The sequence below is a fragment of the Branchiostoma lanceolatum genome, chromosome 1, assembly GCF_035083965.1.
Source record: "Branchiostoma lanceolatum isolate klBraLanc5 chromosome 1, klBraLanc5.hap2, whole genome shotgun sequence".
Taxonomy (NCBI): Eukaryota; Metazoa; Chordata; class Leptocardii; order Amphioxiformes; family Branchiostomatidae; genus Branchiostoma; species Branchiostoma lanceolatum.
Window position 1 is genome coordinate 38,790,536 of NC_089722.1, and position 27,522 is coordinate 38,818,057.

The 27,522-nt window shown below is 40.7% G+C and overlaps 3 protein-coding genes across 11 annotated transcripts in view; 1 reads left to right on the forward strand and 2 right to left on the reverse strand.

Moving 5' to 3' along the window:
- Positions 1-5,625, reverse strand: part of LOC136422297 (putative acyl-CoA synthetase YngI) — a 22,361-nt gene extending 16,736 nt beyond the window's left edge. For 4 of the 6 annotated variants that reach the window (XM_066409997.1, XM_066409987.1, XM_066409978.1 and 1 more), the window contains exons 1-3: positions 5,433-5,625; positions 3,785-3,944; positions 1,733-1,861 (exon numbers count right to left, since the gene is read on the reverse strand). In XM_066409997.1, the coding sequence (XP_066266094.1) occupies positions 1,733-1,861; positions 3,785-3,944; positions 5,433-5,503 (360 nt within the window). In that variant the 5' untranslated portion in view covers positions 5,504-5,625. The remainder of the gene's footprint in view (positions 1-1,732; positions 1,862-3,784; positions 3,945-5,432) is intronic. The other 2 variants (XM_066410007.1, XM_066410014.1) reach the window with 2 other exon arrangements.
- LOC136422322 (galactosylceramide sulfotransferase-like) lies at positions 3,876-17,353 on the forward strand. Of its 4 annotated transcripts, XM_066410024.1 has the most exons (7): positions 3,876-3,965; positions 8,070-8,142; positions 11,223-11,312; positions 12,300-12,464; positions 13,316-13,491; positions 13,963-14,070; positions 14,201-17,353. In XM_066410024.1, exons 3-7 carry the CDS (start codon positions 11,238-11,240, stop codon positions 15,177-15,179), a joined length of 1,503 nt encoding a protein of 500 aa, XP_066266121.1. In that variant the 5' UTR covers positions 3,876-3,965; positions 8,070-8,142; positions 11,223-11,237; the 3' UTR covers positions 15,180-17,353. The 4 variants fall into 4 exon arrangements, with proteins under 4 accessions (XP_066266121.1, XP_066266123.1, XP_066266131.1 ...); XM_066410026.1 differs by lacking the exons at positions 3,876-3,965; positions 8,070-8,142 and adding an exon at positions 9,712-10,788; XM_066410034.1 differs by lacking the exons at positions 3,876-3,965; positions 8,070-8,142 and adding an exon at positions 10,795-11,064.
- On the reverse strand, positions 16,393-26,429 carry LOC136422349 (putative acyl-CoA synthetase YngI). Its single transcript, XM_066410054.1, has 11 exons — positions 26,228-26,429; positions 24,379-24,473; positions 23,558-23,634; positions 23,315-23,419; positions 22,701-22,849; positions 21,966-22,020; positions 21,752-21,838; positions 21,062-21,114; positions 20,800-20,860; positions 19,477-19,548; positions 16,393-18,025 (listed from the first exon to the last, which is right to left on the reverse strand). Exons 1-11 carry the CDS (start codon positions 26,422-26,424, stop codon positions 17,963-17,965), a joined length of 1,014 nt encoding a protein of 337 aa, XP_066266151.1. The 5' UTR covers positions 26,425-26,429; the 3' UTR covers positions 16,393-17,962.
- Positions 26,430-27,522: the final 1,093 nt, after the last annotated feature.

The following is a 27,522-nucleotide window of genomic DNA, read 5'->3' on the forward strand; positions in this document are numbered from 1 at the left end:
TAGTCACTGATGCGAAGTTACTATGACAAAACTAGAGTTCCACGAACACATTATCTTCGCCAAATAATCAAGGCTTATTGTGAAGAGTGATTAATATTTATAATTTACATGCTATCACCCCCTGCAAATTTGATCATACACCATACCGTTTGGAAGTTATGAGGGGGGGGGATAGAATGAGTCCTGCGCCCTGCTTGTTCGGAGTCAAACTCTAACTGAATGATTGTGCAATATTTCAAATAGACTTATCAATTGTTTTAACTGATATTCATGGAAACTTTTAATCGTTGCCTAATTTGTAACACGCAATGCCCTATGTTGTATTTAGCCTCGCAATATGTTGTATTTAGCATCGCAAATTCAGCCTTATACCGGCTTCCATGAGGCCTGTCTGTCAGATGATGACGATTAAACCAGTCTACTACTACTACATACGATGCTAGGTTCTCTCTGAGCAGAAGAGTGGTCCGGCTGGTTATTCACATGTTTTAGGTGTTTTGTAAGGCTTCCTATTTTGTTCCCTTTCCGTTATGTCTCCAACCGTGTGTTGGACAAAAATGCCGAAACTGAACATTTTAAAAACCAACCGGACCCACACATCTGCTTGAATTGTAGTGAGACTGCCCCATTTGTTTATTTATGTACCCCATCTGTTTATTTATACTTCTTGGCAAGGCCTTCTGCTGGCCTGTTTCGGGAATGCTGTCACATGCCCTATTATGGAATGTAATGGATTTACAATTATCCCTACTAATTCTGCAGATTAGCTCCTGTTTTCTATAATTAGACATTGATTGTGTAAAGCACCATCTGAGCTCTCTACATACAAAACTTCAGGACAATCTGTTTACCCCTTTTCAAGTAATACTTGACCGAATGTCAAAACAAAAACACCCACTGCAGTTCTAAACAAGCCGCTAGGGGGCCCGAACTTACAGAACTTACTTCTTGTGGCATGAACTATCTACCACACAACTATCATGACCATGGCACTTTCAGAAAATATGACACTAAATTTTGAAGCTCCGCTGCAGTACCTTAGGTACCCGCTAGAAGGCCCATTATCGAACTTGACCTTCCTTTCTATAAACCCTACCCATCCACTAAATACCATACAGATCCATCAACAGCTTCTTGAGTTATGTTGTCCACAAGAAATACACATCCACACTAAGCCCGCTGCAGTACCGACGGAAAATGCCAGGAGAACCATTTTTGAACTTGACCTCCGTTTTTACAACATCTACACACCTGCAAAAAATCATGAAGATCCATCAACGTTTCCGTCACTTTTTTTGCCAACATACAAACGCACAAAAGTTAAAAGTCCGCTGCAGTACTGTTGAAAAACGCAAGGTGAAGTATTTTTGAACTTGACCTTCCTTTGCACAACCACTACACACCTACCAAAATCACCTATCAAGATTCATCAAAGGTCTCTTGAGTTATGCTCTTGACATACATACAGACCCACCAAACAGCTGGCTCAACCGAAAACATAATCTTCCCCGAGTACTATAGTACACGGCGAAGATAATGACTATGATCACAAACACACGCACGCGCACACACACGGACGCATGCACGCGACGTCAAGAAGGGACGAATGAATTTCCATGATTTTTGACCTGTTGGTAACTTTGATGAAGGCAAACGTAATGGTTTGCTAATCATGCAACTGATGACTTTATTTGCATAATTGGTGAGGAATATTTGCTATATGATTACTTACCGCCACAGCCCCTATTTTCATCACGGCGAGGAAGATGACCATCCACTCCGGCCTGTTCCCCGCCACCCAGCCCACATGGTCGCCCCGACCGATCCCGATCGCCAGCAGCCCGCCCGCCAACCTGTCTACCTGAACAACACACCAAGGTACGCGGAGAGACAAGCAGAATTATTCCAACACAGCCTACAGTTGCGAGAGGGTTCATCCCCATTTCTGGCCTGTTCCCCGGCACCCAGCCCACATAGTCGCCACGCCCGATCGCCAGCAGCCCGCCCGCCAACCTGTCTACCTGTACAATAAACCGACGGAGTGAGACGATATTTCGACATGGAAGACTTTTCCTGGGGGCATGATTCTGTACAAGGCTGACCATCAAAGAAAGAAGACTTAATACTACTCATTTCAAACATTGTCAACCAAGTGATTTATTCAACCGACGTTTCGGTGACCGTCTATCACCTTAATCAATGCAATTCTGACTGGTTCACGTTGCACTGCAGCACAGGTGTCGCTGCTCATAGATGCGTTCCTATTTACATACAGACACTATTACAGGGAACAGTATCCACGTCAGTTGAATAAATCACTTGGTTGTGTAAAAAGAGTCGTTTTATTCAGTGACTTACCGACCTGATGAAACTAATCACGGATGAAAGATTTACTACTAATTCAAACGCTATACGTGCAAAATGAAAACCCAATACAAGACCTCTTTAACCCTCGACCTCAACTTCCAGGTCCACATCTACTGGACGTTATATTTACAGCTCTTTATTTTCTACACCAATTCATCAGATTTTACAATCAGACTGTAGCTTCCGCACCAAGATAATGGGTAACTGTCATGTCAGGGATGCGCAGTTTATAAATACATATGTATTAATTTGTATTTTGATCAATTGTACATATGAATGGTATTCAGGCTACCTTTTTCAATGTATATCTGCAATGTTGTTATGTAAGGCCATGTTGATTTGATCATATGGATGACATCCGCGCAAGCATCAATTTTCGCCAGATTCCCAAAATAGATATAATATAACAAGATACTGTACTACAAAAAGCAGCTGCAAATGATCAGATGTATCCCGTTATTTTTTTTTCAAGTATTGTAAAACGATACTAACTTTGTAGAATGCCAAATTTAATTCCAAAGTCAAAGAAGTTTTCGAAGAACAAAAAAGAGAGCCTATATTTCGGTATATTATACTCTGTGTGTTTACTCATCTGTTCAACCTTCCTGATCACGAAAATTTCATAATAAAGAAAAAAAATTGCTAAATTTTTTCTTCACCCGCTGGCATCAGTTTTGGGGATTTCACTACTCTCCAAGCAGAGCATTGGTTTTGGCTGGCTTTTGACTTGTTTTTAGGCGTTTGGGTTGGCTATACAAAAAAAAGATGACAAAGTAGAAGGCCCGACAAAAACGTATAAAAAAAGTACACGTCAAAACCGGCCGAAACCCATGCTCTGCTTGGAGAGTAGTTTTCAGAGGGTGTCATTCATATAATTAAATCAACGTGGCTTTGATAAAGAATTGATTAAATGTCTTGTAAGACATCTGCACACAGAACGTAATGCGGGCAAATCTTGTTGATCATCAAATGGTTTGGTCTGTATGTTTGGCTACAATCAGCATCTTTGAGCCAAGATAAAACCTTATCACATGGACTACCATGGTACAAAAGCCAAAAATGAACATTTTTATACGAAAATTGACAAATAAATGCAATAAAACAGATTTAGAAACATTTACACTAAAGAAAGAATCCTCAAGTCTAAAGAGATAGGTCTTGGTTACAACTTGAACAGATTTTGTGCCATTCGGTAGCAAAATTAAGGCGTCTTAAAGCAAAAATACAGACACTGGATTTCTAAAGCACCCGTTGCCAAGCAAACAAAATCGCCTAGCAACAGTTGCTATGTAAGAGCAGGTTTCTAATGGCTCCACTCCTAGAATTGTTTCTATTGCTGTATAGAACATAATATGCCAAGGTTCATGCTTTGACTATAATTTGGACAATTTTTGCACCAATCGCCTAGACTGTTTACCTGTTCTTTCAGTCCTGCAAACGTGACCCTACTTCCGGTCGGAAAGAAGACGTAAGCGTCCCTGTCCGGCCAGCTGACCGCCGCCTGGTCAAGGAGGTCACCAAAGGTCAAGGTCAGCAGCGGCTCTTCGGACGGTGACGTCAGAGGGTTCATGTTGGCACTGGTGGAGAACGAACTTTAGGTATCAGGATGTTGTGTGCTCTGTTGAGAAAGGTTTTATTCTACTTTTTATTGACATTTGCCACATTTGTGGATAAGGATTGACATAACAGGTGACTACCTTTTTTTCAAATGTCAGGTTTGATCCACTTACACCGAGAATGGCCCTTAAGAAATACGATATTGTGGAAAAAAGACACGTTTTCCTTGGCATGGGCTGATTTTCGATCAGATCATCTTAGAAGTTGTCTCGAATTGTCTGCACAAGACAATTAGACACAAGAAACGAGTAGATATAAATCAATTTCTAACGCAGCCGTTACATTATGGGGGGCCGCATGTTGGGTGTCCCGACAACGCTCCAGGCTATATTCCAGAGCACTTCCCACATACTACGCTTCCCATGACGTTATGGTCTCATTCTCATTCTCATTCATGAGTTTTTTCGCCCCATATGCTTACATGTAATGATACGGATTTTACATGAGCGCGTTCGTAATGAAGCTATAGAAAATGCACAAATGTTATTCATTTTATATTGAAAATATTTACCCAAGATCATGTGAAAAAATTGCCAACAGTTTCACTACACTACATCTCTTTTTATAGCAATTACAACCTGCACTTAGATACACCCCCAAAAAAGGCACTTTCCAGCTGTAAGTGCCCGAACGCATCACCTACACTGTCGGTCTGCGCACGTCCGACCTCGCGCGCGACCGCCGAACTTTACCTGCTAATAAAAATTTCTTCAGTTATACAATCAAGCTTCACAAGTTTAACGCTTGAGACCAGTTGGGCTGGCTAAAAGGGACTTTTACACCGATATAAACACACGTTCATGCAGCCGTTAATTTTTTGGGGTACGGACTATTTGGGGCTTGTACCCACTCGGAGTAATACAGGAATGTGACCTTATACAAAACTCAACCACCTAGCGACTGAAACTTTGTGTCAAAGCTGGTGCTTTTTAGCAGCTTGAACGTGACAAAGGCATCTTAATTTAGAAGGAAGATTAACGTTATGAGTTTTACTAACCACGTCTTGACTGGCATGGGAAGCCACACTTGAGGTCATACAATTACTTCTGTATTAATGGAGCCTAACCTGGTTGTTTTCTTTTGGCGAGGCACTATTGAACTATGAACTTCCACCTTTGACATATGAGGCAGCGATAAACACAGCTTTTTTATGAATAAAGTCGGCAGTTTCATTAGATCTCCAATAGTACAAATTTCTATTTTCGTGTATTTATTCACAAAATCATATAGAAGAACTTCATTGTACGTACACGATATAATGTATATAGGATCTATTGTATGCTATCAGATACGTTAAAGTTAGCATAACTACGATGTATTCGAATGAAGTAGTACGTTCTCTCATTTTGTACAATGTCAAAGCTCTTCCAAACGGCAACGTGGTAACCTAATGTATGTTTTTTGAAGCCTTCTTCAGAGATCTAGAATTTGTACAGTGATATTCCTACCTTTGAGGCACAAATCGGATGCAATGTCGGAGGTATTGCAATGCTGATCCGTCACCGAAATACTTATGCATGAAAACAAGGACCCGACCTGAAATCTAGTCGAACCGGTCTGGTCGCTTAAGGTTATTGTGAGTAACCCTATTGAAGACTACTCTGGTGTACATGTACATGTATATGGGATTTAATTAACACTAGGGTTGATATTGTAAATGCAGAAATGTTCGCGGTTGTTTTATGTTCGCGGTTTTCGCGGTAAACTTTCAGCGCGAACTTAAAACCACCGCGAACCTTTTTGCCCACCTATGACTGTAGTGCTACTATTGTTTTAAACGCGAACTTAAAACCACCGCGAACAGTCCATTTTCTGCCTAACGCGAAATAAAAACCACGCGAACAGTAGTAGTATATTGGGTGGCGTCAGTGTGGCGCAACGTTGGACTCAGAACCAATAGGTCCCGGGTTCGATGCTCACCATGCCCTGACGTTGTGTCCTTGGGAAAGGCCGTTGACACGACCTTCCCTGACGGTGGAGTGACGCCCATCGAGCCTCTTCGGCTAATCTGTCTCGAAAGACCTAAAAAGTGTTCCAAGAACACACGGATTTAGTGCCAACACTTAGCCACCAAGAACTGTACAATTATGTATTTGTTTGATAAAGCTTGATACATGTACTTCAACACAAGCAAATATGCTCCCCTTGAATTTTAGTCGCTCATACGTCGACCTTCCTCAGTGATTCAATTACTCTAATCAGGTGACTCGATTTATGAATCGTAATTGCCTGGCCAGCAATATCCGCCCTTGTCTCGGTTGAGTGTCGGCTGGTGGGCTCTAATGTAGATGGCCTCCTTTATTCCCCTCACGAATAATCACGAAGTAATCCGGTTCAGTGTCCAATACTTGTACTTTGTCCAATGTGATAAAATATCCCGGTGATTCGATGCGTATATGCTGCGACACCTCTGACGAAACCGAGCTAGGTCACTTAAGCCAAGGTTAAGCTCCAGTAACACATAGGAGTGATTCGGGAGCTAGGTCGGCTGGCGTTCGGCTGAGTCGGCTGGTGTTCGGCTGCACCAGCCGAATGTTTGAAAAAATTAAAAACATTCGGCTCTGGACGGAGGGTCTAGAATGGGTTGGCTGGTGTTCGGTTGGTGTTCGGCACGGTCGGCTAGTGGCCGGCTGGTGTCCGGGAGTACGTCAGCAGTAAAGTCTTAACCACGCCATAACCACTGCTGACTTACTTCCAACTAGTTTCCAACCTACCCATAACTCACCCCAAGGCCGTATACGTAGATAAATCTCTGCTAACTCATTCCCAACCAAACTGACTACTACCAGAACGTAAGCGAATCACCCCGACTGTCACACGTTCTTTTGGTAGAATTTCTTATTACAAATACGTAGGTTCAAGTGGAGGAACTGTGCTTAGGTTCAAGTGGAGGAACTGTGCTTAACAGCCCAGTAATTGCCTTGTTTACGCATTTGGTCGATTCGGCATGCATACATGTCGTGTGTTAACTTGTGAGGATGTTGCAGTAACGAGTAGAGTTGACAGGTGGCGCTGTTGATCAGTACTTGTAACGGAGCTGTTGTCTCAGCTCGATGGGAGGGACTAGCAGAACAGACGTCCATAAGATTATGTACACAACAAGGAACAAAAACAGGCTTCATAGTACACCTAACAGTATTTCAATGTCCAAAAGCTTCCATCCACTGAACAGCTAAATATGTCTAGTTGCCGTTTTTGGAAAAAGCCGGGCTTCGACTTCTGCATTCTAACACACTAGACCTGTTTGAACGTAAACAAACACTGATATTACCCCCTGCAGCTAGGAAACACTGGTTTAGTAGGGAAAAATCCCTTCCCAAAGGATGTAATTCTATACCACAACAAAGGTCAAAGGTCGCAATTTTCTTTCCGGATTTGAAAAGTTAACACATGTCTGGTCTCCCTTCCTGAAAACTGGCCAAAATTGACCAAAGATTTCACCAGGAAAAAATTCTCAAAAATAATAACGAGAAAAAAAGGACATGCAAACTGGGCTTTGTGCGCATGTCCATTAACCGGTCCCTTCCCTCGAATGCGAGGTATGAGGCCATATTGACATTATCCTATGAATAACATCCACGCATGCGTCGATTGAAAAAATAAGGAATCATGCCTCCTCTGCTTTTTATAATTCTTGGAATAACAGGCAAAGTTTTCCGACAATGCCGTCTATGGTATTAAAAAAAAGAACGAATCTGTCATAATTCTGAAACAAAACAACATCAAGAATAAGCTCAAAAAGATTTATTGTGTATTGTGCAGTAGTTGAAGTGCTGTTTTTTTGCACCTTTGTGATCACATAGATTTCGAACGTAAGCATATCAGTTGTGGGGTGTCCAGAGGATGTGTTATGCATAAAATCAAGTTAGTGTCGCCTAATAGCCAATTGGTTGAAATGTCCATGGCAGGTACACGTGACGACACATTACACACAAAATCAAGTTAGTGTCGCCTAATAGCCGATTGGTTGAACGTCCTTGGCTGGTACACGTGACGACACAATTGACGTCATTTTCTTTTTTAGACACGCCCAAGTACTTATTAACTGCACTTTAAACAAATCTTCAGAGAGACATTTCTTTCAGTATCCATGCACAAGTTCCCACCTCCGTCACAAGACAGTTAAAACAACAGTCGAGGCGTCAGAACACCAGCTATGTAAGTATCTAACTCATGTCCCTCCGTATATAAAACATACAACATTGTTGGCTTTTAAGCGTGGCGATTGAGATCTGTTTGTTTTTTTACACACCGCCAACTTGTCGACTGCTTTGGATAAACATACTGTAAGTGCAGAAATGTTTGCGGTCGTTTTATGTTCACGGTTTTCGCGGCGACTGTTTCACCGCTAACATTTTTGTCTAATACTGTAGCAGTATGTGACTATAGCACTGCCGCGAAATTAAAACCACCGCGAACACTCCATTTTCCACTTAGCGCGAAATAAAAACCACGCGAACTTGAATGCATTTACAGAGATCATAGGCCATGAGATCACCTTCAGAGAGACATTTTGTTGGTATGCGACTCCACCTACCTAAGTTCGCACGTCCACATAACACATTTAAAACTAGAGTTCCACGACCTCATACCTTCGCCATATGATTTTAACCTTTATGACTGATGTATTAGGAGTGTTTCTCATCAATTATAAATCATACCAGTTGATTGTCTTAAAATATAACATGTCCAAAGTATGAGCTTAACAAATTATGAGCTCAACAAAGAAGGTTATGCTGATATTTTTCATTAATTATGCAAATGAAGCCCTTATTAGCATAATTTGATTCAACGATTTTTACATTCACATAACGTCCCGATGCCAAAAAAAAAGATTGAATGTATGAAATTGCCGTCATTTGCCAGTGTGGAATTAGAGAAGTAACTCATTAAGTATGCAAATTAGCCCACATTAGCATATTTTCTATCTATGAACATTTCTCTCTTCCTCAGTTACAATTTGAATAGTCATATCATGGAACAAAGTGGATTTTTAAAGTTGCCTCATTAATTATGCAAATTAGAATCTGATTTGCATAATTATTGTCCAATCATACTAAGCATCACACAAGCTATCTGCATACCAAAAATAATGACGATCCATCAAGCCCATCTTGTTATAGTATTTCCTCATTAATTATGCAAATGAGGTCTTCATTTGCATAGTTCATATCAATAAATATTTCTCTCTTCCTCAGTTACATATGTCACATGTTTCAGAGTCCTATCATGGAATTTGGCGGATGTATAAACTTTCCTCATTGATTATGCAAATTAGATACTGATTTGCATAAGAGGTGTCTAATCAAGTACATCATCACTCAAGCTATCTACCTACCAAATATCATTACCATCCATCAAGCCCTTCTTGAGTTATTCCCTTTCAAAGTCAGACGCAAAACCTGCTCCTGCAGTTCCGAAAAAGCTGCTAGGGGGCCCAAACCCACACCACTTAATCTCTGTCCAAAGATCTATCTACCACTCAAAAATAACTTCCATAGCATGTCCAGAACATGAGATATCAAACCAGGAAGTTCCGCTGCAGTACCGTAAGAAGCCGCTAGGAGGCCCAAAATCTAATCGTTTTTAGGTCTCATCAAAACCTACCAACATACCAAATACCAAGACAATCCATCAAGGCGTTCTTGAGTTATTCTGTGCCACTACAAACAAACAGACATACAAACGCTACCCTCTGCATAACCTTCTCGGCGAAGGTAACAACAGTACATACTTCACTCATCATAAGAAGATCCATTGTGGTTTCAGGTCTGTGACCTACATGTAATTTCTTTACAGTATCCTGTGGATTTTTTCCAAGCAATTACCTTCGTAGGGATCTGCCCATATTCGTCATGTCCGCAATGGCGAAATAATTGAAGTGTAACCTCCAAGCAGATCTCTACGGGGGCACAATCGTAACAGCCGGCCCGAATCTACAGCCGGCGTAGTCTCGTGTGACCTTATGATGAGATTGTAAAGGAGTTGTCTTTCATAAAAATTCTACCCGTGGCTAAGGCAAAGATATCACTCAATCTTTATTGACACAACAAAAGTACCGCGATTTTCGTAAGGTCTTCTACAAGTATACATGCAAACAAACCAACAATGGGATACAAAATGATTAACCTACGTACAAGTATGTGAATAATTAAACATTCGAGTTTAACCTATCACTTACACTACTGAAAGCTACCAAATTCTTACACTACTTGAAGCCCGACTACAACAGAACTGAACAATAAAAGTCTATGTAGATTTGCCATACTCTTCGAGTGGCTGTCAACACACTACTAGTTCTAATATCTTAACATTCTTTGATATATTATGCTAAAAGCAGCCAAGCAGATATTTATGGGGGGGGGGGCACATTTGTACCTTACCGTGCTGACCAACATCTACTCGCGCAGTTTAGTAATGATTTTAAGCGTCTTTACACCCAGATGTCTTCTTTTTACTCTCCAGTGTCATGGGGAGGGGGGCTATTACGTGGCCGCGATTTCTCTCGGCTTTAATTTCGGAGGGAGGCGAACAGAGAAATCGGGACCAATGCTACTGTGTTGACAGCCACTCGAAAAGAGTATGGCAAGTCTGCATAGCTTATCAATGCTACTATTAGCCTCTCCGGACGGGATGAAACGTGTCATTGGAGAATGACGTTATCCCAGGCTTAGAACGGAATGTTGAAAGGCAACTCTCTTTACAAAGCTACAAAAATCTCTTAGGTCACAGGTGCATAGTTAATTTTTCTTCTTCTTCACACTGGAACTGACATAACATTGGACAAAAGGACACCTAAGACAGGTTACACGGACTCTAGCTTTTAATCTAGCTTTTATAAGTCTGCCATGGCTCTCGGAACAAATAGGCCTTTGTATATGACGAATCGGCTGAGTTGAAGTTTGAATTGAACTGAGTCCCTGTGCCTCAGACTGTACTAAGGTTTCTTGGAAGGAGGGGTCTGGCAATGTGCTTTTCAGCTCTCCAAGACCTCTAAGTGATGCGCATAGACTAGTATAGAAACACCGTGAGAAAGTCCATATTTCAACAGAGATTGCATCTGGTCATAAGGTTTGTTGAGTGAGTTAGTCAATTATGTTGGCCTATCAAAGTCTATTGTACCCGTTTCTCTGGAGTTTGTGATTCGCTATCACATGTTGTTATTATCAAGGCACCCCCCACCCCCAACCCTGCATATCTTATGGTCTGTTGACGATACCTCTATGTTGTACCATTAGATAGGATACTCCAGTATGCAGGGCGGTAGACTACTCACCGTCTTCTTGCTTCTAGTCGTCTTGATGGGGACAGCGTTTTACCACATCCAGGTTTGTTGAAAGAATCATTGCTATCAATGTTACCGAGACTTAACCATCGTTGCAGACTTCTTCCTGTTATTTCTTTTTCTTATTGCTGTTTTCTCATTACATTTTCTTATTGCTGGCCGAGAAGAAATTTTTAAGATATGTTATGAGAAAACGGTAGCCTGAAAGAGAAAACAGCTGGAAGGAGTCTGCAACGGAGGCTAGACTTATTGATGATGTTTATTTGCACGTTCTTGCCCACATGGGCTTAATGCAGCACTGTAGCTATTACACATCGAGAGACTGAAGGTAAAATATCATTACTGGTCGTGTTGCTATATACTGAACAACAAAATGTCTCATCCCTCGTCTTAAAACAAGTGTATACAAAGTTTTGTTCTACAATGATGTCAGAGTATGTCATTGTGTATGAAAAATAGTTTTTGCACCAATTATTTAGATCGTTTGTCACTGAAAAACGTACACTCTAATCAAAAATGAACTTACAATATACTGATATCAACTAAAAATAGTATGTAACCTAGACTATGATAGCACTAACATATGGTATGTGTTCGAGAACTTCTCTCATTTAGTCAGCAGCGTAGTGAAACTAGAAGAAGCCTGCAGCAGAGATGAAAAAAGACCAAGACAGAATTGTTCTTATAGATATCTGTAGATATATATTGATAATGCATTTCTGACATCTATAGAAAACGTTTGTCTTCATGTTTTGATTATATCCAAAAAAATAGGAAACTGTCGATTGAATGATAATTGTGACTTTTCTCTTTACTATTTCCTCCCCCAAATCCCACCCCTCTCGTGCTTATGTAAATCTCTTAGGTGATAGACAATATGCCTGATGATAGTGTAGTACAACCTACTAGTACTTAAAAAGGTGACAGTCAATGTGCCTGATGATAAAGTAGTGGGGGCGCCTTCGTTGTGATAATGATATGATATTCATCTTTTTAATTAAAAAAGTCTATATCTTCCTTCCTTTCTCAGCACAATAGTCCTATGGAGATAAATACGGATGCTGTAAGACCACGACCTGAGCAACACGACGGATTTAAAGACCTACAGTCCCAAACTTCAGTCCTAAGTAACGCAGAGACTGTAGCCTTCAGGAACAAGACACAGTGGGATGTGACTGTACACAGTGACACAGAGGTATCGTACCTGTAACACAAATGTTTGAAACAAACAACTAACTGGTTCTACGTCACACTGCAGCTAGGTGTCGCTGTTGCAGAGTGAAAAATGCGGTCCCAAACGTGAGTTTGTATTCCCCTCATCACTGTTCATGCCGAGAGTAGAGTTTACAGCCTCCTTGGACCAACAAATGCATCAGTTGTTCTCGATCTCTGTCTATCACATTGTCCCATTCTACTCCAGTTATGAACCGTGATGGGGGGGGGATACAAACCCACGTTTGGGACCGCAGTTTTCACACTGCAACAGCGACACCTAGCTGCAGTGCAGTGATGTCTAATTTTGGCAGGGGAATGTCGTCAGCACTTCTTTTTTATGCGCTCATAATACTCATTTCACAAAAGCATAATCACAACAAACGAGGTACATTGTATCATTTAAAAGAAAAATATCCAAGCATTCCATTGATATAAGACATATTAAAGCATTAACAGTCATAAGATCATTACAATACAACTGGTATGTGATATTTCTGCACTACCTTTTCTGCAACTTACTCACATAGGTAGGCCTGGTGCTCAACCCATGAAAGTGCGATCATAACAAAAGGGATTCATTGTCAAAGCAATGACTTAGCTTTCCGATGTACAATTGATAACGGCATACTCAAGATATGATTGATCAAATTCACGTTTTGTGTATGTTTATACATTGCATGTGTAGCTAGGCGTTGAAGCATCATATGACCCGTGTGTAATAGGTGTTAACAAACATACTCTCATATGTGCCTAGAGGCATGGGAGGACTCTAAATGATCTCATAACGATAATAAGCGTCTAATCACGCGTTATTTATGCTGTGTTCCACAGGATATGACTAATGGGACTTGTCGGCCTCATCTTAACGTAGCCTTCATGAAAGTTCACAAGTGTGGGTCTTCTCTAATGTTTCACATGCTCCTTCGATTTGGATACGAGCATAACGTAATTGTTGCGCTGCCACGTCAGAAAAACCGCGAAATCATAGGCGGTTTTGGAACAATCAAGTAAGTATAGCGTTACTCACACTTCGGTGGTTAGGTCAGGCTCGCGTTAGGCCACAGCAAGTAAATTTTATGGATGACATTCTATGCAGACGCCAAATTAAATGCAAGAGCGCGAAAAAGACAAGACGGGTAAAACAACAAGATGTCATAAGATGACAAGACTTAGAGTTACAATACGGTGGTATCACAACCAACAAGTATTTCATTTATGTATTCAAGAATTCAACAAAGTCCGATGAAGAACAATTTGTTTCGAAGTCAGGTGAAAACCTGTGCGTGCGTTGGCATCACCCATAGAATTTACTTGCTGTTCCCTTATTTCAAATTCATCTATTTCACGGGTATACTATATCCAACTCGATGATAGAACGTACGTTTGACAATATGTCTAAATGACAATTTTCGCGTATTGTTAATATTCTTAACACAACCGAAAAAGCCATAACGTTGTTTCGATGTTATGACTCACAGAGATGACGACTTTTTAGCTCCCCCTGGCGGAAAACGCTGGAACATCTTCGGTCACCACGCCTTTTACAACAGAACACGATTTCCCCAACTCATGGCTCCCAACACAAGGTACACGTGGCTCTTTTGGTAATAAGGCCAAAGTAAAATTCATCTTCAATTTGCTTTGGAATATATGGTTATGATCTCATTCTGCAACACTTGTGACGTTTCTTTAATTCTCCTTTTGTTTCCAATCCAGGTATGTTGCCATTCTACGAGAACCTCTAAGACGGCTCAAGTCTGCTTTCCAATATTTCAATCTTGGAAAAGGATTTCCTGGACTTGAGAAACAAACTCCTAAAGGCATTGCTCCCGTCACGACTTACCTTGCCAAACCCATGTACTGGGATCCACTGTTCAAGTTTAAGCCATTCTTTAGTGTTAAGAAAAGGACCTCGGAGTTCTTAGTTAAGGCAAAGGAGCACTTTTGCTTTAGGAACTGCATGTCACGCGACTTGGGATTTTCAGAGAAAGATTATGACAACAACACTGCCGTTGAAGAGTTCGTACGAGGTATCGAAAACGATTTCACAACGGTGCTAATCATAGAGTATCTTCCAGCATCCTTGATTCTACTGAAGCGACGCATGTGTTGGACTTTCTACGACATTCTTTATGGGCATCACCCGAGACGGCAAAGATATAAGCTGAAAACCCCTATCACAGACGACATGAAAAGTACGTTCTACCAGCACAACTACGCCGATTTGATGTTATACACCCGTTTTAATGAATCATTTCAAAGACAGATCAGTCAAGAGGGCGCTGACTTTCAAGATGAAGTCAGTCATTTCATGCGCATTAACAAAGACGTCGGTAGTTTCTGTCGTTCGAAGAAAAGGCAAGGGAAGGGAAAAATGATCGTTAAGAAAAGCAAGTGGAACGACGCTTTCTCTCTTGGCAAGTCACTTTGCTCGCGATATGTTAGAAATAGACAGTATTGGGACGCTCTACTGAGATCAAGGTATCAACATACTCAGAACAAAGAATTGGAAAATGAAAACAGTGTTGTCCAAATTACCAAATCACGTCCTCGAAAACCCCCGAAACGCCCTTCTCGAAAACCCCAAAAGCGTCCTCTTCGAAAACCCCGAAAACGTCCTCCTCGAAAACCCCGAAAACGTCCTCCTCGAAAACCCCGAAAACGTCCTCAAAAGTCTCGAAAAAGAAAGCACTGAGCTCAGCTCGCGTGACTTGTGCGTATAGCACTAATGCGATGTTGACCACGGCTGTGTCTAAGTCCTATCTGACATGATCAAAACACACACATGTTTCATATGTACTTAATAAGATGTCATAACTTAATGGCTATTATCAGAACAATAACAGCAGGCTGCACCTTGTGAGAGCGTCAAATGCGCCTTCCAATCGATATTAAGAATTGTATATAAATTGTTCTATTAGACTCTATGAATAATGGCCATAATTGAAAATGTATTGCAAATGGTATGCCCCTTGCCATATTTCTTTAGAACTGCAGGTCAACAATATCTTTCTATATCTACCCAATATCTATCCATCCATCCAGCCATCTATCTAAATATCATATAGATATTTATATATAGAAATCTCCCCCTACATATAATCTATCTACTCAGTATGTTTAAGGCATGTGACACCTGGGGGTAATAGTAGATAAAAAGAGTGGAATTAGAAGCATAATTGTCAGAATGTTTTTAAAAAATTTTATGTGTTTGATGTGAAGTCCTCTCAGGAACGCTACTGGTAATTTGAGCTTAGGCTAAACCAAGTAATTTTTATGGTTGACGTCCTTTAGAGACCCTAAATCTAATGCGAGAGCGCGAAAAAAAGGGCCGAAAAAAACAAGATGCCTAGATTTGAAATATAATAGTCGACGACACATGTTAATACACAAATTGAATGAGAGAACATAGTGTAACAACTAATAATTCTTTTATTCATCATGAAAACAGCAATAATTTGAATAGATCAGTTGAAGTTGCATAGCAGTTGTTGTCCTGCCCTGTTTCTTACGATTTGCGACACTGTCGTAACTCTTTGGTCATAGTTACAGGAAGCGGAATTTCTTGGGGTTTTTTATGGGAACAGACCAAAATCAATGCGCGCGCGGACGTCATCCATAAAAATTACTTGGTGCAGCCTTACAGAAGGCTGCCTACAGCGTAGTCATCCCGCCTGTATTTCTTATTCACACACACACACACACACACACACACACACACACACACACACGCACACACGCACACACACATACACACACATACACACACACACACACACACACACACACACACACACACACACACACACACACACTCACACACAGGGAGAGACATACAAACGCGAGAATATATATATATATAACCTCCATGACATTTGCATGATAAAAATGATATAATACCGTAGTCGTACATTACGAGAATTTTATTCTTGTGGCATTTGGAAGCGGATAAACATTGCGGGACATATATCGCGAAAATCGGATTTTCATTTACATAATCTATGAGGAAACACTACAATAGCCTTCTTTGCTAAGATAACACCTTCATACTTTGACCGCATTATTTGGGTAGAAAAGGTGGGAAACTGATATGACTTATGCTAATGAGGAACTTATTTGCATAATCAATGAGAATCATTTATGAAACATCACTCGAAAAGGTTGTTGACATTTGGCGGAGGTATAAGGTACATGAGGTAGTGGAACTCTAGTATCGTATTTGTTTAAACAATCTTTTAAAAGATGCTCTGAAAATGCCTTGAGAAGACAACAATGTAGGTTGGAAGTCTGTGTTTGATTTTTGTTTTGTTTACTTAATGTATGATTTCTTTCATACCAACGGTTCCAAGATCGGGGCACATGATATTATCAAAACACTGTAGTTTATAGAACATACAGTATGTTTATCTGTGAATGATTATTTAGTAGGGTGGAATCACACTTTAAAGGCAACCAAAACAATATTAGGGCCAAAAAAATGGAACTAAAAAAATGCTGAAATCTTTATTGTATTGACATTTACTAACACTGTCTAGCACATTTGTGTAATAACTTCATACTTTGAGCATTTTATAACCGTGCAAAAACATGCCATACGATGATCCCCTCAGTTTCTCGAGCCTACAAAAAACCCAGCGATGATTTTCAGTGAGTTCGCACATCACAACAACGTCGTATTTTTGAATCATGGAAGTTGCTATACATTGTGGTAGTGTTGTTTGAACTAATCATGTACAGAAATGACTAAACAAATTGACTTTCAAAATCCGATTTTTGGGCCCTAATATTGCTTGGGTTGCCTTTAAGAAAAACTGATTTACCCCCATTAAACACTTTCTAACACACTGTTTTAATACAGATGAAAAATGATGATATTTATGTTCTACTTGATCTGAGCATTTGTATATTTGTATAGTATAACTACCTTTTTGACACTGATTTGTTGATAGTCAACGCTTATAATCAAAACTGCCGTTCTAACGCTGAATTTATTTTTCGCTAATATCAGTTGTTTCTTTCGTCTGCTTTGCTTTCGTTTTTAAAGCAAAAGAGGGTCCGCATGGGGGGGTCCTGATAACGCTTAAAGATAAAATCAGGGGGACCAAAAACGCTTAATTGACTTGTTCTTGCAAAGGAATAAGTTTATTGGATTATTCCATTATATTCACGGAGTGTCTAGTCTGCGAATCCTGACGCTCCAGACAATTTGTCGACATTGACTAGAACTGAATTAAGGATGAGAAATAACGTGCTACGTAGCATTAAAGCTACCAATTGCGCTTCACGGACAATTCATCGACAACGCTGAACCGTCTGCCGTCTACTTCCCATGCACCATGGCTGAACGTTTAATCAGAGCGGGCCAGCTACGATTAACAGCGAATTAGAATAGCTCACTACGAATCACAGAAAAATGCGCGCAGACCCCCTTTAGAGTAATTACTAAGTAACTTCACTGGCCATGGATCTTCACGATCATCAGTCCAGTTCTCTCAGCCCCAAGCGGTCCATGGCGACCCTTCTCAGCCTCTTTCTGTCAACCTGGGTGGAAAAAGAGAGTTTCCGTACATAAGAGAGTAGAACGGTTTGCTCCAACGTACACTGACATTTTGACTCAAAGCAAAGGAACACCGTGGATGTCCCTGTTGCTCAACTGGTAATAGCATCACAATTGAGCTGATTCTAATCGGGTATGCCTAAACACCTAGGCCTCACCCGAACTCATCCGAATCAAATATGCAGTGTACAGGGGGCTTTATATGGCGCTCTAGATACATTGTCTATGCAATTATGAATAAAAATATATACACCAAGTCTTTATCTTTTCAAGTATTTACCAGTTTTAGTATGTTTCTCTGCTAGTTTCCATGATAAAAATTACGCCGTGCTTGTACTTGAGGCTGAAAAACACTTTGTACACAATTATTATGAGATGATTGCGATACAATTTTGCTATACTATTAATCTATGACCTAAACAGCCTCCACCATTTTATAATCCTGTCGTCTGTCAAACTACAAAAAGGTATTAGCGGACCTAAATGGACCACATCAATGAGAATCCAATATGGCGGGCAGACATTCCTTCTGATCTTTGAACGACAGGGGTAACATGCAAAGACTGGTTAATACTTAGGATTTACTACATATATTCATAATTGCATAGACAATGCATCCAGAGCGCCACATGAAGTCATTGCCCTGTGTATGCTGCATATTATACTCGGATGAGTTCGGATGAGTTCGTGTGAGGTGTTTAGGCATACCGGTGCCGTTCTAATCAGTTGATAACCGGGAGACCTAGGTACCTGTTCAATCCTGGGTTAGGGATCTCCGATGGGGCTGGACCCGTCATTCGGAAGGGAGGTAAAGTGGGAGCACGTTAAAGGGGAAGGGCTAGCAACGCCTTCCTTTACAATATACCCTGCTACAGAAACAGAATATGAAACTTGCTGCCCTATGTGCAATAGGGCCTGCACGAACGAATAAAGTAAACACCATCACCCTCAAAACAGTATCATTATTGTTTTCGTGGTGAGTTCACGTAGTGTATCTGTATCTGTATCTATATAGCCGGTATAACCGCCATTCGGCGTAACACACCAGCTTCGCAGGCACGCGGCGCAGCAGCAGCTTGTTACATTACGCCGAACGACCTGTCAAGTCTAACCTTCGCATATCTAACTGCATGCATTGTTTAAAGCTGTCTAATCAGGATGCTTCCACAGTACTTGGTTGCAACGAGTTCCACTCTACGATCGTCCTAGGAAAATACGAATTTTTGAACACATCAATCCTAGGTTGAAAAGTCTGATACTTAAAGGCATGGCTATTTCTTGTCCTTTTTTGAGCTGGTATTAGATACTCATTAGTCGGTACGCCCGTCGGTATGTTTGCTGTAGAACCTACCAACATTTCTACCACTGAACTTGGTCACTGTTAAAACGTATATCGATCAATTTCCTTCCTCCGCAACTACAACGCACATCTCACCTTACGTCCATTAGATGTCTTGGGGAAACTCTCCACAAACAGGATGTGTCCTGGACTGTATTCTTCCACAAGCTACAACAACAAGGACATCATTGTGAACACGCGTCCGACAAGTGAATTCCGTCTTGAAAATTTCTGTCTATGGTAAGGCTAGGGTCACATTTCCAAGCCGGGGCCCGGCCGGGCAGCTTGTGGGAACGAAAGCTATGGTATAAAAGACAATAAAGCACACAAAACTTTTTTGTAAATTTCTCCCTACCATACGCTATGTATATTCTTGATATGCATTTTTTTATTCTTTGTTTTCTCAAACAGCCCGGTCGGGCCCCGGCTTGGAAATGTGACCCTAGCCTTAGTGAGTTCTTATTTTGGAACTGCGTCAGTATAAGATAAGATACAATGTATTTAAACAGTTTTGAGGTTTCTCAATTATATAATTAGAATGATCCTGTATTCCATTCTTTTTCATCATGATCTACTGACTGTTAAGTTGATGTGGCGTGACGCTTAGAGCGTTGGGATCCTAACAAATAGGTGCCGGGTACGATACTCGCCATGCCCCGACGTTGTGTCATTGGGAAGGGCACGACTTTCGAAACTTGACGGTGGAGTTAGGCTTACCGAGTCTCTTCGGCTTGTCTGTCAAAAGTGTGCCACAACGTATTTAATTTAATCAAATAAATTCAAGAAATAAAACACGTTATATTATGTATTTGCTTCCTGTTCTGGTCTACTGTGAATATTACAACGTTCCTTAGATTTCGCTATCTACTGGTATTTCATTTCATAATGTTACATATGTTTTAGTTCGTTCCATTTCGTTCTATTTCGTTCCATTTCGTTCCATTTCGTCCATTTCGCACTTTCGGGGGACCGTTTATATTTGCATATTTCCACGAAGAGCTGTTAATGTTTTGGCTGTTATATCCTAATGCGAATAAGTCATGTGGGGTCGTGTGGCGTAGCAGGGCCCAGATCCAAGAGGTCCCGAGTTCGAATCCCCCTGACGCCATCGATGTTGTGCCCCTTGGAAAGGCACTTTACACGACTTTCCTCACTTCGCCCAGGTGTATAAAATGGGTATGTTGTTATCGGCACGTGGCAATGTTGATATAAGTTATAAAAACTTGAGTGCAGTGCCACGTCGTCCTTGTCTGTCAAAAAGTGTTTTCCCTGTCCAAAGACCATGCCTACAAAATGTAGCCAAAAATGAATTCCCAGGGGAATGCATTCGTGGAATATTCTGAATATTTTCATTTCGATCGTAGTACAGTACAAAATGCTTCCGCCCCTGAGGCGTCGCCTAAAATAAGTCAGACATACCCCACGATCGTTCGCAAACTGTTTCAATTCCTCTTCTCCAACATCTTCTCGGCTCTTGAGGCTGATAGATATGAATGAATCGAAAAATCAGTGCGAGGAAACGTATAACATCATGGTAGAGAAGCAAGATTCCGAGTGACATCCAGGGCATTGTTACATAACCAATAAACTAGTGATTGATCGTTGATAACTACAGTTTAGAAAATGTGTGCGTCTTTAGCGAAAGCTATCTGTAGTTTAGGTAAAAGCTGAAGTTACTGACATGATGCAGGCGCAAAGCTCCTCTCCATACACAGCATCCGGTACTCCCACAACCTGGAGATGAATGAACATACTTGTTGGTTTTCCACGCATTTCTTGTTTCAAATTCACAAATACTGAGATGAATCAAATGTGTTATAAAAGACACGGGTATGCACACTTTTAACGTATACCAATGAGCTTATATGTGCGCATTTGTATTTTAGAAGACTCATTCTTACTGAATCATTACTTAAGCTATCGACAAATCAAAAATCATAACGAACCGTATTGAATTATTCTCTTTCAATTTCTGAAACAAATTAGACCCTGCAGTTCACAAAATGCCGCTAAGGGGCCCAAACCAACACGACTTAATCTCCCTCCAAAGAGCTATCTACCACTCAAAAATCATCCATAGCTTGTCCAGAACACGAGATATCAAAACCGGAAGTTCCGCTGCAGTATATCACAAAGTAACTGGGGGGGGCCCTGAAATGTAATCAAATTGAAACATACTAAATATGAGGACAATGCACCCAGGCATTCTCGAGTTATGCTTTTTACAAGCCCACAAACAGACGAACACACAGCCTCAAAAACGTATTAATAACCTTCCTGGCGAAGGTAATGAAGGTAACAACATGGATGTTGGGTTTTGCAAGAACCAGCACCATTTTTGTCTGAAAAAAACACACTGATGTGATCTTACCTTGACGTCTTTCACTGCCGGATGTTCCTGTAGCGGGCCTTCAATCATCCCCGGGTAGATGTTGTCGGAGTCTTTGATGATCAACTCCTTCAGAATGAGAGTAAAAGTTGAAATGATAAGGAACTAAATACTGGATGTGAACATCACAGATGAACTCTTAGGCTAAAAAGAAGTTGAAATGGGGCTATATGTTGCCTGCAACAATACGACTCACCGTTTTCCGCCCTGTGATTCTCACTAGTCCGTCGTCACCGATAAACCCCATGTCTCTGGGTAGAACAAAAATACGAACATTCAGAGACTAGGATTAGACGTCCAAAGGCTTCCTCTAATTTCCAGCATGGTTGTTCCGTGCGATAAAATCGACTAGATTGCTCTCCTAGCGGCCCTTCGAACTGACTGGCCCCCTTTTTTTTCAAGGAAGGTGCCATTTATCGCATGGCACCGAGAGAATTTGTGCGATATTTGCCATTGTTAAAACTGGTTAACATGTTAATGATCATGAAATTCTAATCATGGTGGTCCAGAACACGGGATATCAAAACCGGAAGAATAGCATTTTCCCATATAAAATGGTAGGAATTTGCGTAGTGCTAGAGAAATCACATCGTTTTGAAAAAGACATCAATTCATAAACCGCTCTTTTAAAGGCCATTAAGTGTAGACACCAGAGTCCGCGAATACTTTCCTCAAGTTGGTACGTCACTGGATAGCAAAGTTGTACTTTGTACAAGACCAAGTGATTTATTCACACCGACGTTTCGGTGACCGTCTGTCGACCTCCTCGGGGCATTGCTGACTCAATGTGGTCCACATTGCACTGCAGCTATAGGTGTCGCTGCTCACAGATGTGGTCCCAAACGTGATGTATTTACATATGTACACAGACAGCGTTTACAATGCGGTCCCAAACGTTAAGGAGCGTAATACAACAGAATCGCACACCTACCCCATGCCGTACCAGCCGTCCTTTGTCTTCGCGGCTGCAGTTTTGGCCGTATCTCCGTAGTACTGTTGGAACACTGAGTATCCTCTGACGACCAATTCTCCCACCGTGTTTCTTGGCACGCTGTTGCCGTCATCGTCAGCAATCTTAAGCTTTACAACACCAAATGATATCATTATCATCAACTTCATGTATTAGTACTTTATCAACTTCAACTTTACAATCATTTTTTTGCTGTCGTCGTCGGCAATATCGGGCTCAAAACAGTAAAATAACACATTGATATTGCCACATATAGTATGGAATTTGCACAATAAACATTTCATATATTCCCTAATAAACTTTTCCCCATAGCCCCTTACAATAGCCACTGCTAATCGAGCAACCTTGGCTGTTTTACCCTATATACAGCAAAACGAATAAATAAATAAGTAAATAAGTAAATAAAATAATATAGAATATGTATAATCAATAACATATGTACCTGATAAACAAAGCCCGGAAACTTCTAGTACCAGACAATTAGACAAGGAAATCATTGTACCTTTTTCATCCCTAAACATACAGTATGGAAGAAATTTTCCTTACATCGATCAGAAAAAACACGCCAAGCTCACCTGAATATGTGGCAGCACCGCACCCACCGTGGAATTCTGGGCCTCTGACGTCATTTCCGGTACAGTGGCTGTCACGAAGCACGTTTCCGTCGAACCGTACACATTCTGAGTTTAACATTCTCGTTATCAAACTTTGTGCCATTTCTATAAAAAAAAAACCTGAAAACTTGATTATTTTGTTTTAAATCTAAATGACGCAAATATTTTCTTCATATCAATGTTAGCTTTTGGAACGTTACTTACAGCGATTATGACGTGGGGCAGAATCTGAGAAGAGGTCGTTGTTAACGCCTTGGACACCGAATTCCCTCCAGTCATCACTAGGAAAAACGAAGCGCTGAGTTAAGAAGCATCAAGCTCTGGACACCATCAAGTTTATAACACCACAAATCATGTAGGACCTGGGGTGGAAAATTGACTTTTGATACAATATCCGAGAACTTCAGGGAGAATATCACGCAAAACAGACAACATTGATACGTTGAAAAAGGATATTGCCATATCATAATCATCAACATGAAAATAATAGTCTGTCTCAATATAATATACCATTGCCTGAGATGTTGTTTCAAGTCACATTAACGACCGGTTCTACAAGCTTCTTCAGGATAAGTGACCCACAGATCCAGTCACGTGATCTTAAGCCGCAGTTACATACGTCAAACGAACTTTTCGTACAGTGCAACACTTGCGGCAAAGGCATTTGTTGTATCCCAAAGACGCTTCTCATCCCAACAATGGTCTGAAGCAGGTTTGGGATATCCCAAACACGTCGCAAGCCAAGACTGCAGGTTTGGGATATCTCGGACGAGCTTCAGCGGAGCGCGTCCGGGATAAGCAAGGGTGTCTATCCAGAGCGTGCTCTTGGGGGAGCAGCTTCATGTTTTCAAAGGCGGAGACTATCTTGCACGTGATTATCATGATTGACTGCACCATTGCACCAATCAGCGCACATCATGACTTCACCGGAAGAAGAACGTTTGGGATATCCCAAAATGTAGCCATTTGCAGACACAATAGGATGACGACATTATGGGATAGCACAGCATTTTTCTTAGTCTTACCGATTTTTAGCGAAGAAAGGTCGAAGCCCTTGAGGCCAGGATGATGAAGAATGTTATAGAAATCCTTGACGTAGAGGGAGTAGATCGTAGTGCACCTGGAAAAACACGTAGTATCATTCTCTCCCTTTCGTAGACTACATTGTCTATCATCATAACCGCACTCCCCTGGAACAACGAATATGTAGACATTGTAATCTAAATAGGATAGAGGACGAGCAACACTTTTTAGCAGAATGTATACAACGAAGAGAGAGCTTGGCTTTATAAACTGACACAATGCAGGTTTCCCCATTTCACACATCTTGGCAAAATGACCAAAATTCATATTTCTAATGGCTTTAGATAAACCCTTGATTATTGAGTACACAATGTACTTATATTTACACTATTACTAAGAAGCGAAAAGAGGCCAAATAAACGTAATCATTAGACTAGTGCTGGCTTATCATTGTATATATATAAATATTTGCAAACTGTGATGTTGTTTTTTTCTTCTGTTGTGGCTTGTACTGAACCCAGTGGGTATGTGTGTGCAATAAAGGTCTTCATTCATTATCAACAGTAGAAATTGGCCGAATAGCTGGATGATTTGTATAAGGAGTGAATTTTGAGTCACTCCACTGGCACATTATTCAGTCTATTAATAGCCAATCTCCACTATTTTCCCAGCAAACCACGGAATCCGGTAGAGATACGTTTCATGTACTTTTGTACTAATCTCAATTCCCTGCTCAATTTCTGTATATATAGGCCAATGCTTTTATACCTCCATACAAAAAAAAAAGAAACCGTAAAAGAACGATTCAAGAGTATCAACAAATGTAGCTGTAGACATACAACACCACATTGTGTATTACATCAATAGTATAGCAGGCATACAACACCTCATCGTGTCTTATGTCAATAGTATAGTACACACACAACACCTCATTGTGTCTTATGTCAATATTATAGTACATACACAACACCTCACTGCGTCTTATGCCAATAGTATAGTACACATGCAACACCACATTGTGTCTTACATCAATAGTATAGTAGGCATACAACACCTCATCGTGTCTTTTGTCAATAGTATAGAACACAAACAACACCCCATTGTGTCTTATGTCAAAAGTATAGTACATACGCAACACCTCATTGCGTCTTATTGTCTCATTCTTGTATTACTCCGAGTGGGCACTAAAAGAATCCGTACCCCAGAAAATAAACGGCTGCATGAACGTGTGTTTATATCGGTGGGTAATTCCCTTTTAGCCAACCCGACTGATCTCAAGCGTCAAACTGATGAAAGCTTAATTGTTTGTAACTGAAGAAATTAGCAGGTAAAGATCGGCAGTCGCGCTCGATGTTGGACGTCCACAGCCCAACATTGTGGGTTTAGCTAAGTGCAGTTTGTGATAACATAAAAAGGAATTGCATGCCAACTGGTAGTTGGCAATTTTTTCACATAATCTAGGAAAAATGTGATCAACAGAGAATGAATGACCTCTGTGCATTTCCTATAGCTTCATTACGAACGCGCCCATGTAAACACGTTTTATAACATGTAAACATATTAGGGGAAAAAACTCATGAATGAGACCTTAAGCCAATAGTATAGTACTCCTCATTGTGTCTTACATCAAAATCATAGTCCACATACACCTCATTGTGTCTTATTGCAATAGTATAATACACCCAAAACACCTCATTGTGCCATACATCGACAGTATAGGACACATACAACACCTCATTGTGTCTTACATGAATAGCATAGTACCTCATCGTGTCCTATGTCAATAGTACACACACAACACACACATTGTTGTGACTTCGCTTGACTTGTAATCAAAAGCAAGGCACCTACTTCTCCCCCTGCACCGCTGAAAGAATCGTCTCTGCGTCCGGTTCCTCTGTAGTCGGCATTATAAACGTGCAGCCAAAAATGATGGGGTGGCACGTGTTCCAGGCTACGTTACAGAACAGCGTGGAAAACACTGCTCTGCACTGAAACAGAGTGGAGAAACAAGTCACATATGCAAAAATGTATAAAATTGCTGTCATTTGTCGGTGTGGAATTATAGAAGTTACTCATTAAGTATGCAAATTAGGCCCACATTTGCATATTTTCTATCTAATAGTATCTATCAACATCCCTGTCTTCCTCAGTTACAATTGGAATAGTCATATCATGGAACAAAGCGGATTTTTAGAGTTGCCTCATTAATTATGCAAATTAGAATCAGATTTGCATAATTATCGTCCACTCATACTAAGCATCACACAAGCTATCTACATACCGAAAATCATGACCATCCATCAAGGCCATCTTGTTATATTATTTTCTTATTAATTATGCAAATGAGGTCTTCATTTGCATAGTTCATATCAATTAATATTTCTCTCTTCCCCAGTTACATATATCACATGTTTCAGAGTCCTATCATGGAATTTGGCGGATGTATAAACTTTCCTCATTAATTATACAAATTAGATGCTGATTTGCATAAGAAGTATCTAATCATGTACTTCATCACTCAAGCTATCTACTTACCAAAAATCATTACCATCCATCAAGCCCTTCTTGAGTTATTCCCTTTCAAAGTCAGACGCAAAACCTGCTCCTGTAGTTAAAAAAAAAGCCGCTAGGGGACCCAAACCCACACCACTTACTCTCTGTCCAAAGAGCTATCTATCACTCAAAAATCAGTTCCATAGCATGTCCAGAACTCGAGATATCAAAACAGGAAGTTCCGCTGCAGTACCGTAAAAAGCCGATAGGGGGCCCAGAATCTAATCGTTTTCAGGTCTCATCAAAACCTACCAACATACCAAATACCAAGACAGTCCATCAAGGCATTCTTGAGTTATGCTGATCCACTGCACACAAACAAACACACACACAAACGCTACCCTCTGCATAACCTCCTCGGCGAAGGTAATAATAATAATAATAGTTTATTGGTCAGAAATTACCCGTGCAATGACAGCCAGTGCTGAATTGCTGCAGGGTTCACAATCACATAATACACAACAGATACATATTTGCTCCACACTTGCACTTTGAGGAACTGTCGCAAGGGTCTGGGAGGCTGTCATTCGGCGCCAGCAGGTGACCTCAATACGACCTTCCCAAACCTAAGTCAGGTACCCATTCACACC